Source organism: Mauremys mutica, chromosome 1 (genome assembly GCF_020497125.1).
Source record: "Mauremys mutica isolate MM-2020 ecotype Southern chromosome 1, ASM2049712v1, whole genome shotgun sequence".
In the NCBI taxonomy this organism is placed as follows: Eukaryota; Metazoa; Chordata; order Testudines; family Geoemydidae; genus Mauremys; species Mauremys mutica.
The window spans coordinates 372,383,645-372,396,365 of record NC_059072.1 but is presented as its reverse complement, the minus strand read 5'-3'; the positions used below and the strand labels follow the sequence as shown (position 1 = coordinate 372,396,365).

The 12,721-nt window shown below is 45.4% G+C and overlaps 1 protein-coding gene across 1 annotated transcript; it reads left to right on the top strand.

Moving 5' to 3' along the window:
• Positions 1–2,250: 2,250 nt before the first annotated feature.
• On the top strand, positions 2,251–3,198 carry LOC123363237 (olfactory receptor 52E4-like). The gene has a single exon (XM_045004116.1). It carries the CDS (start codon positions 2,251–2,253, stop codon positions 3,196–3,198), a length of 948 nt encoding a protein of 315 aa, XP_044860051.1.
• The last annotated feature ends 9,523 nt before the right edge of the window (positions 3,199–12,721 follow it).

Genomic DNA, 12,721 nt, shown 5'->3' with positions numbered 1-12,721 from the left:
TCCAGCAGATCGAGGGATGTGATCATTCCCCTCTACTCAGCACTGGTGAGGTCTCATTTGGAGTACTGTGTCCAGTTTTGGGCCCCACACTACAAAAAGGATGTGGACAAATTGGAGAGAGTCCAGCGGAGGGCAACAAAAATGATTAGGGGGCTGGAGCACATGACTTATGAGGAGAGGCTGAGGGAACTGGGATTGTTTAGTCTGCAGAAGAAAAGAATGAGGGGGGATTTGATAGCTGCTTTCATCTATCTGAAAGGGGGTTCCAAAGAGGATGGGTCTAGACTGTTCTCAGTGGTAGAAGATGACAGAACAAGGAGTAATGGTCTCAAGTTGCAGAGGGGGAGGTTTAGGTTGGACATTAGGAAAAAAATTTTCACTAGTAGGGTGGTGAAGAACTGGAATGGGTTACCTAGGGAGGTAGTGGAATCTCCTTCCTTAGAGGTTTTTAAGGTCAGGCTTGACAAAGCCCTGGCTGGGATGATTTAATTGGGTTTGGTCCTGCTTTGAACAGGGGGTTGTACTAGATGACCTTCTGAGGTCCCTTCCAACCCTGAGATTCTATGATTCTATGATATACACTTTCAAGTCTATTGATCCACCTTTTTCTCTATCCTCCAATCATTTTTGTGGCTCTTTTCTGCACCGTCTCCAAGTTTTCAACATCTTTTTCATATGTGGAAAACAGAACTGGATGCAGTTTACTTCACCAATTCCATGTGCAGAGATAAAATGCTTCTCCTGCTCCAACTCACCAACTCAGTGTTTTCCACTACTAAATCAAATGCCTCTGAGAAATCAAGTTTCATTGCATCAACGCTGTTCCCTTGGTCAGCCAACGTATGCTTTCATAAAAGGATGAAATAAGGTTTATTTCAGAAAATGTGTTTAAGTTGGTGAGTGGCAGTACTTACATTTCTAGACTTTTTTTTAACTAATCCCATGCCAGCTTTTCCATTGTTTCTTAACCTTGTCAATTCATATATATATACATATATATAAAACCCATTCCCTTTATTTTTTAATACTTTATATATAACACAGGAATTGACATAAATCCTTTCTAGGATTTAATTTTTTATTCTTAATATAATTTATATATATATATATATATATATATATAATATATATATATATATATATATATTATATATATATATATATATATATAATATATATATATATATATATATATATAATTAATAACCTCCTTTATATGATTCATAGCACTGCCACACATGGAGTTTTCCCAGATGTCTTAACTTTCTTTATCAATTTTCTTAACTTCCAATTTCTATTCTTGGCCAGCTATTTTCCCTTTTTCCTCTTTGTTACATACCAATATTCTTTCATATTTTTTCTGACTAAATTTTTCCTCCCAGTCAGTGTTGACGAAAATTTTTGTAAGCTTTGGGGAATTAGTCCTCTTGGAGCACTAAGTGTCTATAGATAGTATTGGTTGGGAACTGTCCATTTGAATGTAATTCAATTTCATATTTTTTATTTTCCTCTCCTATATCATATGTCCTCATCTTTGTCCCTTGTGAAAAATAAAGAGTCCCAGACGTTTCTATCCTTAATAGAGACTGGGTGACCGAAACTGAGCATATTCCCGAAAATGTTATGCTCCATCCCATATCTTAATGATCTGAACATTGTTCTGTTTTGTCCACTGCTGCGAATGAGCATGTTTTTCTCCTGAGCTGCTATCAATGGCATCCAAGTCTTTCCCCTGAGGTATGTTCTAGTTGGGATGTTTCTCTCATCACATGTCCATGTAAAAGTTTATTTCCCCCCCCCTCTTGGATTTCGAGCAAGTGAATGAATGGGGGACTCCCTATCCTGGCTCTCATTGCATAAAGGAACAATGATGGATAAGCACTATCTACACCTGTGTTTCCTGCTGGTGCCTCTTAAGCTTCCCCCTGCAAAAAAGTGTAGGAATTATTAATTCAGGCATCACAACAAAATATGGAATTGGATTTAGTAGGGTCATTGTTCATAGTTATTCTTCCTGAATAATGAAAATGTAAATTTTACAGTGTGTAAAGAGAGATCAATCTTCTTATCCCATGAAAACAGCTTCCACTATTGCATGTACAGTCTCATATTAACATTGTCTCTCCATTCAGGCATTTCTACTGCGACCATCACCCAACGTCCTGGGAACACACAGAAAGTCAGGGAACCATACAGTAAATGCAGAAGACAACCATATGCCTCAGTGTTGGACACTTTCTCCCCTACGCCATGTCAGATTCTAACACAACTTACTTCACCAACCCCTCCACCTTCATCCTACTGGGCATTCCTGGCCTAGAGGCAGCCCATGTCTGGATCTCCATCCCCTTCTGCACCATGTACGCCATAGCCATCTTGGGGAACTGCATCATCCTGTTCATTGTGAAGACAGAGCCGAGCCTCCATGGGCCCATGTACTATTTCCTCTGCATGCTGGCTGTCACCGACCTGGTCATGTCCACATCCACCGTACCCAAAATGCTGAGCATCTTCTGGTCCAATTCCAGGGAGATCAGTTTCAGTGCCTGCCTCACCCAGATGTACTTCATTCACTGCTTCTCAGGGATGGAGTCTGGAATCCTCGTGGCCATGGCTTTTGATCGCTACATGGCCATCTGCAATCCTCTGAGATATTCAACGACCCTGACAAACTCTGCTGTGGCCAAGATAGGCCTGGCTGTGGTGCTGCGTAGTGGCATACTCGCATTGCCCTATCCCTTCCTGGTGAGGCAGTGGCCATATTGCAGAACCAACATCATCCCCCACTTCTATTGTGGGCATATGGCCGTGGTGAAGCTTGCCTGCGCTGACATCAGCATCAATAGTTACTATGGGCTGTTTGATCTTTTCTCTGTGATTGGAATGGATGTGGTTTTTATTGCCGTGTCCTATACTCTGATCCTTCGGGCCATCTTCCGCCTCCCCACAAAGGATGCCCGGCTCAAAACTTTTGGGACCTGCATATCTCATCTTTGTGCCATCTCAGCTTTGTACATCCCAGATTTCTTCTCCTCTCTCATTTCGCGGTTTGGCCACAGTGTGCCACTAAATTTCCTTTTTCTTATTACCAGTGTGTACCAGCTGGTGCCCCCCGTGCTGCACCCCATCATTTATGGGGTGAGGACCAAGCAGATCCGGGGCAGGCTGCTCCAATTCTTTACTCATAAGGGGGCCTAAATGTTTTCTCCTTGTGCTCTGGATCATAAATTAAGCTGGTTGGTCCATGGTGTGATGGCTCCTCCCTGAATCACTTCCTGGACAGACAGAGACATTAAACCTTTTCCTGTCCTTACTGTGCTGTCTTAATGTGATGAACTGGAGAGCCTGTCTATGTACACTAGACTGGGTTGCCACCTTTATAATTGCTGGTAGCTGGATCCCTGGAATTACAAGCTTGCCCCATGTCCTTTGTAAAGTCTCAACCCTGCAGTGTCTTCTACCCAAGGCCCTGACCATGTCACTTGCTCCTGTCTTCCCATCCCCTTGTCAGCTGTGACCCAGTTATCTCTAAAACCAATATTATCTTATGGCAAGAGACTGGTTAGTTTTAACATTTTAATGTTTATTCTTACATTGTTACTAACTCTGTGCAGAGAGAGACTCCTGTGATCTGTCTCAGCTCTGGGAAGGGAGTGGGGAATACGTTGTTACATCAGGAGGCAGATATATCTGAGGTCTAAAGAAGAAGATCAGAATGGCCATACTGGGTAAAACCAATGGTCCATGTAGCCCAGTAGTCTGTCTTCTGACAGGGCTCAGTGCCAGGTGTGTCAGAGGGATTGAACAGAACATGGCAATGAGCCTGTGATTCCTATGGAGAAGCTGGGCAGAAGGGAGCAGATGTCCTGAGCTGAGACTGCCTCAGCTTCATCTGGCAGGAGTTCAAGTCTCCAGCCATAGTAGGAGTCTTGAGGGGAAAGGAAGGGCCCTGGCTGCAGCAGCAGAAAAGCCCCTCAGTTCAGGCTGTCCCAAGCCCTAGCCACAGGCACAGAGCGGAGGCAGGAGCTTTTGGGGGGAATGTGGAGAGAAGCGCTACTCAATTTTGTCCTCTCCATCTTCCAAACTGCTGCCATCCAGCGGTTGCTTCCTTTTTCCCTGTCCTTGGACGAACCTCAGGGGGAGTTTTTTTTTCTCCTCTCCTTGCCTGTTTAGGCTCTCTTCCCTCCAGTTCCTTTTCCTTTTCTGCGGCACCACCGCTACAGTCGCCAAACCGGTGGTCTGCTCTCTCTTTGCCCATCTCTATGGGCCGCAGGGTCATAACAGGGGCCCAGCCAGAAAATCATCATAAGTCCACAACACCGTCCCCCACTGTGCTGCTGGATGAGCATTACCGTTTCTGGTGGACACCTGCGATTTCACGGGTAAGGTGAAATTCCTTCTACAGCATTGGGGAGACTTCCATCTCCTCTTCTCAGCCGCAAGGTCTGTTTTGGAGGAGTGGAGGGGAACTGAGAGGGAGGATATCTTGGTCTACCAGCGGGCCAGCAACTTCTGTGACAAACTTTTCACCTGATCATCCTGCCCATGAGGATCCTCCTCAGCCCTAAGAATGAAACTAACCATCTTTCTACATTGAACACCAGAGGCTCTAGGGTAGTTCTCTATGTTGTCAGGATCTCTCCTTTCTTTGTGATGTAGGGTACTGTCAGGGTTCCCTCCACACTCTGAACTGGGGTACAGATGTCGGGACCCACATGAAAGACCCCCTGAGCTTATATTCCACCATATTAGGTTAAATACTTCCCCAAGGTGCAAATTCCTTTCCTTGACCTTGGATGGTATTGCTGCCACCAACAAGTGATCTAAACAAACATTCAGGGAGGGGCCACTTGCGGAGCTACCAACTATGGTTTGTAACCTACTCTTTAAATCAGCTTCTGTACCCAGTGACTGGAAGATAGCTAATGTGACACCAATATTTTAAAAAGGCTCTAGAGGTGATCCAAGCAATTACAGATGGGTAAGTTTAACATCAGTACCAGGCAAATTAGTTGAAACAATAGTAAAGAATAAAATTGTCAGACACATAGATGAACATCAAATTGTTCAGCAAAAGTCAACATGGTTCCTGTAAATGGAAATTGTGTTTTACTAATGTATTAGAGTTCTATCTGTCATTAGCCTGAAAGATTGGGTGCCCTGCCGGGGTAGTTCATAGTCCCATATCTTCGCTATAAACGCTGTCATGAACCATTTTTTCAATTTTTTTTCAAATTTTGTACACACTGAAGCTGAGGGGTTCTAGAGGCCAGAGTGTCCATTGGCTTCTTATCCCTATCCAAATATTGGGTGTCATTCCAGGAGTATAAATCGGCTAGGCTCTCCAGGTGGTTTAATTTCCCAAACATCATGGTTAATTACCCAATCTCACATGCATCCTCCCCACAGACCTGGCAGGATTCGGTATGCGGGAGCCCAGACCCCTCCAACCAGCCCGTACGCTTTGAAGCAGCACTGCGAGTGTCTGCATTTCCACCGTGAAACCTTCCAAGTATGTCTCCAAGGTCACAATTCAGATGGCATCCCCGAGGCATTTGTAAGGGCAGTGGGCCAAGTCTGATGCTCAAGATCACTCCGAATGGCCATCAGCTGGTCATTCAGGAAATTCTGAATCTCTGAGCAGGCCAAATCTCACTGCAATATCTTCCCTGCTTCAATGATGTTAAGTACCATCCTTGTTAGCAATTCCTGGGTTATAGAGCTGAGGGTGGAGATAACATGCAATTCACTGATTCCAGCCTGTACGTGGGCTAGCTGTACTCCAATAATAAGCCCCATGACTTTCTCCAGCTGCCCTAGTTTTTCCTCACGCTGTTGGCCCTTGTAAAGAGTCCAAATTGATGCTGCACTATTGGCACCATCCCACAGGCTTTCACTCAAATCTCTTTTCCTTCTTGAGAAGACCCATGCCCTTTGCTCTGCTAACCAAATAACAGTGATGACCCCTTCCTTCCAATATATTGCAGGCTCTGGGAACGGCCATCATGTCAACATTGTTATGAAACCCACTAATCTCAATGACGAATTCTTGAAGCTTGTTTGTAGTGATCTCATACACTTCTATCTCTACTGACCCATCTGTTTTCCACTCAATCTTTCGTTTGTATGTGATACTCTGAACCTTAAAAAATATTTTTTCCAAACAATATTTAAATAAATCATTAAGGTGTGAAGGCCTTGGCCATTGAGTCCCATCTGAATATATAGGATTGTTGAAATTTGGGTAAATTAAAGGGGTGGTAGTGGTTGTGGAGGAGCTGGTGGGGGCAGTGTCCGTTGCAACAAGGCGCTTTTGGTATTCATCATTTGAAAGCCAATTAGGCAGGGCAGTACAGCCTGATGGTACTTGTCCATAGGTGCAGAGCCTAGCCTGTAGGGATATTAAAGAAGGTACTGACAGTGATTCCCCCAAGTCATAGAATCACAGAATCATAGAACTTAAGATCAGAAGGGACCATTATGATCATCTAGTCTGACCTCCCGCAAAATGCAGGCCACAAAAGCTGACCCACCCACTCCTGAAATAATTCTCTCCCTTGACTCAGCTGTTGAAGTCCCCAAATCCTGATTTAAAGACTTCAAGTAGCAGATAATCCTCCAGCAAGCGACCCCTGCCCCATGCTGCGGAGGAAGGCGAAAAACCTCCAGGGCCACTGCCAATCTACCCTGGAGGAAAATTCCTTCCCGACCCCAAATATGGTGATCAGCTGAACCCCGAGCATGCGGGCAAGACACTCCAGCCAGACACTCAGGAAAAAGACTTTCAATATCCCAACATTGACCCTCGGTACTAATTACCAGTGGTGGCACGTTATTGACCTATTGACTAAATCACGTTATCCTATCAAACCATTCCCTCCATAAACTTATCAAGCTTAATCTTAAAGCCAGAGAGGTCCTTCGCCCCCACTGTTTCCCTCGGTAGGCTGTTCCAGAATTTCACTCCCCTGATGGTTAGAAACCTTCGTCTAATTTCAAGCCTAAACTTCCCGACTGCCAATTTATATCCATTAGTTCTCGTGTCCACATTAGTACTGAGCTGAAATAATTCCTCTCCCTCTCTGGTATTTACCCCTCTGATATATTTAAAGAGAGCAATCATATCTCCTCTCAACCTTCTTTTGGTTAAGGAAAACAAACCGAGCTCCTCAAGTCTCCTTTCATACGACAGGCTTTCCATTCCTCGGATCATTCTAGTGGCCCTTCTTTGTACCCGTTCCAGTTTGAATTCATCCTTCTTAAACATGGGAGACCAAAACTGCACACAGTACTCCAAATGAGGTCTCACCTCCTTATCTCTACTAGAAATACCTCGCCTAATGCATCCCAAGACTGCATTAGCTTTTTTAACGGCCACATCACATTGCCGACTCATAGTCATCCTGCAATCAACCAAGACTCCTAAGTCCTTCTCCTCTTCCGTTACTTCCAACTGGTGCGTCCCCAGCTTACAACTAAAATTCCTGTTAGTCATCCCTAAATGCATAACCTTACACTTCTCACTATTGAATTTCATCCTATTTCTAATACTCCAATTTACAAGGTCATCCAAATCTCCCTGGAGGATATCCCGATCCTTCTCCGAATTGGCAATACCTCCCAACTTCGTGTCATCCGCAAACTTTATCAGCCCACTCCTACTTTTAGTTCCGAGGTCAGTGATAAATAGATTGAATAAGATCGGACCCAAAACCGAACCTTGAGGAACTCCATTGGTAACCTCCCTCCAACCCGACAGTTCACCTTTCAATACAACCCGCTGCAGTCTCCCCTTTAACCAGTTCCTTATCCACCTCTGGATTTTCATTTCGATCCCCATCTTTTCCAATTTAACCAGTAATTCTTCATGCGGTACCGTATCAAACGCCTTACTGAAATCAAGATATATTAGATCCACCGCATTTCCCTTGTCTAAAAAATCTGTTACTTTCTCAAAGAAGGAGATCAGGTTGGTTTGGCACGATCTACCTTTCGTAAAACCATGTTGTAATTTGTCCCAATTGCCATTGACCTCAAGGTCCGTAACTACTCTCTCCTTTAATATTTTTTCCATGACTTTAACATTGCATACTACAGATGTTAAACTAACAGGCCTGTAGTTACCCGGGTCACTTTTTTTCCCCTTCTTGAAAATAGGAACTATATTAGCTAATCTCCAGTCAAACGGTACAACCCCCGAGTTTAGAGATTCATTACAAATTATCGCTAACGGGCTTGCAATTTCACTCGCCAATTCCTTTAATATTCTAGGATGAAGATTATCCGGGCCGCCTGATTTACTACCGTTAAGCTGTTCAAGTTTGGCTTCTACCTCAGATACTGTAATTTCCAACCCCACACCTTCATTCCCATCAGTCACTCTGCCACTATTCCTAAACCCTTCATTATCCTCATTAAAGACCGAGGCAAAATATTCGTTTAGATATTGTGCCATGCCTAGTTTATCCTTAATCTCCACTCCGTTTACAGTTTTAAGCGGTCCCACTTCTTCTTTCTTGGTTTTCTTCCTATTTATATGGCTAAAAAAACTTTTACTATTAGTTTAAATTCCTTTCGCAAGGTCCATCTCTACCTGGCTTTTGGCCTCTCTCACTGCATCCCTACACCCTCTGACCTCAATAAGGTAGGTTTCTTTGCTGATCCCTCCCATCTTCCACTCCTTGTACGCTTTCTGTTTTTTCTTAATCACTCCTCTGAGACACTTGCTCATCCAGCTCGGTCTAAAACTGCTACCTAAGGACCGTTTTCCCTTTCTCGGGATACAGGCCTCTGACAGCTCCTGCAACTTCAACCTGAAATAATCCCAGGCGTCTTCCGCCTTTAGATCCCTAAATATGTTTGTCCAATCCACTTCCCTAACTAGTCGCCTTAATTTAGTAAAGTTAGCCCTTTTGAAATCGTAAACCTTAGTCTCAGATGCAATTTTGTTTATCCTTCCATTTATTTTGAACCGAATTAGCTCATGATCACTCGAGCCAAGGTTGTCCCCTACAACCATTTCCTCAACAAGGTCCTCACTACTCACCAACACCAAATCTAAAATGGCATCCCCCCTCGTCGGTTCAGCAACTACTTGATGAAGGAATTCATCAGCTATCATGTCTAGGAAAAGCTGAGCCCTATTATTATTACTAGCATTTGTTCCCCAATCTATATCCGGGAAGTTAAAGTCTCCCATGATCATACAGTTCCTATTAGTATTTACCTCCTTAAAAACATTAAAGAGTTCTCTATCCATATCCAGGCTAGATCCCGGCGGTCTATAGCACACCCCAATCACTATCCCAGGGGAGGCTGTAGTAGTTTTCTTCCCTAATGTGATCATTGCCCAAACAGACTCCGTATTATCCATTCCATTACTAGTTATTTCATTTCAGTTTACCTCATTATTGACATACAGTGCTACTCCCCCACCTTTACCTTTGTTTCGGTCTTTCCTAAACAGCACATACCCTTCCATACCTCCAGTCATGGCTACCGTTCCACCATGTTTCGGTTATTCCTACGATATCCGGTTTCAATTCTTGGACCAGGAGCTCCAATTCCTCCATTTTGTTACCTAGGCTTCTCGCATTGGTGAACAAACATCCTAATTTTTGCTGTTTGGCTTCTCTCACCTTTGTTACCCAATTTGGTAGGGACCCAGTACCACCAGTATGACCTATTGGTCTAGTATCCATCCCCCCCTCTTCCTTACGTCCAAACCCCTCCCTCTGGCTATATCCATTCTTATCCTGTTGTCCTCCCTCTCAATGTTTAAATTTGGCATGGAGAGTGCCTGGACATCTCCCAACCATCTCCCCCCAATTCCTAGTTTAAAGCTCTTTTAATCAGATGAGCCAGCCTCCCTCCTAGAAGTCTATTTCCTTCCCTACTCAGGTGGAGCCCATCCCGTGAGAACAGTTCTCTGTTCCCGAAAGCCTCCCAGTGCCCATACATCCCGAAGCCCTCCTTATAGCACCACTCCCTGAGCCAACTATTTATCATCACAATCCTGTCACCCCTTTGTCGCCCTTCCCTAGGGACAGGTAGAATCCCACTGAAGATCACCTGAGCCTCAATTTCCTTGAGCGTCTTACCCAGCCTGGCATAGTCTCCCTTGATTCTCTCCAGCGAGAATCTAGCCGTGTCATTCGTTCCTACATGAAGGATGATCAATGGGTTCTTACCTGCTCCTTTTAGGATCCTTTTCAACCGCAGGTCCACATCCCGTATTTTAGCGCCCGGTAGACAGCACACCCTTCTGTTCTCCGGATCGGCCCTGGTCACAGGCCTGTCCAACCTTCTCAGTATGGAATCCCCAACCATGTAGACCTGCCTTTGCCTGGTGACAGTGTGGTCTGCTAACCTATCCCCCGTTCCCCCTGGTTGCAAGCTCCTTCCATTCCTATCATCCCTTGTAGTCCCCTTTAAGCCATCCTGCATCCTCCCGGGGCCCAAAGTTGGTGCTGTCTCCATCGACTCCTCCCCTCTTTCTATCGGACTAGCCACTCTTCTCTTCTTCCTTGCCCTCCCACCCTCAGCTACCACCTGCTGTGCCCCTTCCTCAGGCCTGGTCTACACTGCGCGTTTAAACCTGTTTAAGGAGGGTAAAACCTATTTAACGCCACACCCATCCACACTAAGATCGCTTTTAACGGCTCTTTAAATCGGTTTCTGTACTCCTCCCCGACGAGAGGAGTAGCGCTAATATCGGGATTAACATATCGGAATAGAGTTAGTGTGGCCACAAATCGACGGTATTGGCCTCCGGGCGGTATCCCATAGTGCACCACTGTGACCGCTCTGGACAGCATTCTGAACTCTGATGCACTGGCCAGATAAACAGGAAAAGCCCCGCGAACTTTTGAAATTCATTTCCTGCTTCCCCAGCGTGGAGAGCTCATCAGCACAGGTGACCACGCACAGCTCATCTGCACAGGTAACAATGCAGTCTCCTGAGAATCGTAAAAGAGCCCCAGCATGGACTGCATGGGAGGTACTGGATCTGATCGCTATATGGGGAGAGGATTCAGTGCTAACAGAACTGCGTTCAAAAAGATGAAATGAAAAAGTATTTGAAAGAATTGCAAGGTCTATGATGGATAAAGGCCACACCAGGGACTCACTGCAGTGCAGAGTGAAAGTTAAGGAGCTCAGACAAGCCTACCAGAAAACCAAAGAAGCAAACGGAAGGTCTGGGGCAGGGCCAAAAACATGCCGCTTCTACCCTGAGCTGCAGGCAATTCTAGGGGGGTCCCCCACCACTACCCCACCCCTGTCCGTGGATTCCGAGGTGGGGGTTGTAATCTCTGCCATGGCTGAGGATTATGCGGACGGGGAAGATGAAGATGAAGAAGAGGACGATGAGGTAGCAGAGAGCACACAGCACTCCGTGAGCCCCAACAGCCAGGAGCTTTTTCTCACCCTGACGGAATTACCCTCACAAGCCACTACCCCAGACAACGAAGCCATGGAAGGGACCTCTGGTGAGTGTACCTTTGCAAATATCAAACATTGTTTTTTAAGCAAGCGTTTTTTAATGATTGATTTGCCCTGAGGACTTGGGATGCATTCGCAGACAGTATAGTTACTTAGAAAAGTTTGTTCACATGTCTGGGGATTGAGCGGAAATCCTCCAGGGACATCTCGATGAAGCGCTCCTGGAGGTACTCCAGAAGCCTTTGCAGAAGATTTCTGGCTAAGGCAGCCTTGTTCCGTCCACCATGGTAGGACACTTTACCACGCCATGCATGTAGCAAGTAATCAGGTATCATTGCATGGCAAAGCATAGCTGCGTATGGTCCCGGTGATTGCTGGCATTCAAGAAGCATCCGTTCTTTATCTCGCTGTGTTATCCTCAGCAAAGTGATATCGTTCAGGGTAACCTGGTTGAAAATCAGGAATTTAAGTAAGGGGGATGGCCATTTTCCTACTGGGTTCGTGGACTGCAGCAGCTTAAAAAAAATCCTTTCCTGCACTTAGCCAAGAGGGGGGAGGGGAGGAGTGAAATGCCGATGATCTTTTTCGTGTTTGGTCAGCAGGGATCTTCCCCAAGCTACCAGCCATGCAGTGGGGGCGGGGGAAGGGTGTTGATTAGCAGGGAGCTAGCGTGGTATTAGCCATGCATTGGGGGGAGGGGTAAATCACTGCAGAAGCCGAAAGACAGTGGCTTACCATGGCCGCATGCAAGCTGAATTCTGATGCCCGGACCTCTGTCTGTGAGATCTGTAACCCCAGAGCTGCAGGCACTCAGTATTAAGATGAAAAATACGACCTTGTAGGGAAATCACATGTGCTATAGAAGGTGAATAGTGCTGTTCACTGTGAAAGAGTATAACCATTGTTCTGTAAAATGTATCTTTTTAAATACTTCTCTCCCTCATGCAGCTGCAAATTTTTCAAGCCTCCCTACTCCATCCCAAAGGCTAGCCCAGATAAGGCGGAGGAAAAAGAAGACGCGAGATGAAATGTTCTCGGATATTATGGAAGTTACATGCAAGGAAAGAGCTCATCTGAATGAGTGGAAGGACGTGGTATCAAATTACAGGAAAGATGCCAGTGAACGTGAGGACAGGAGAGACACCCGAGATGAGAGGTGGCGGCAGGAAGACCGGCAGGAAAATCAGCGGTGGCGGGATGCAACTCTGGGGCTGCTGCGTGATCAAACTGACATGCTCCGGCGTCTGGTGGAGCTTCAGGAATGGCAGCAGGATCACAG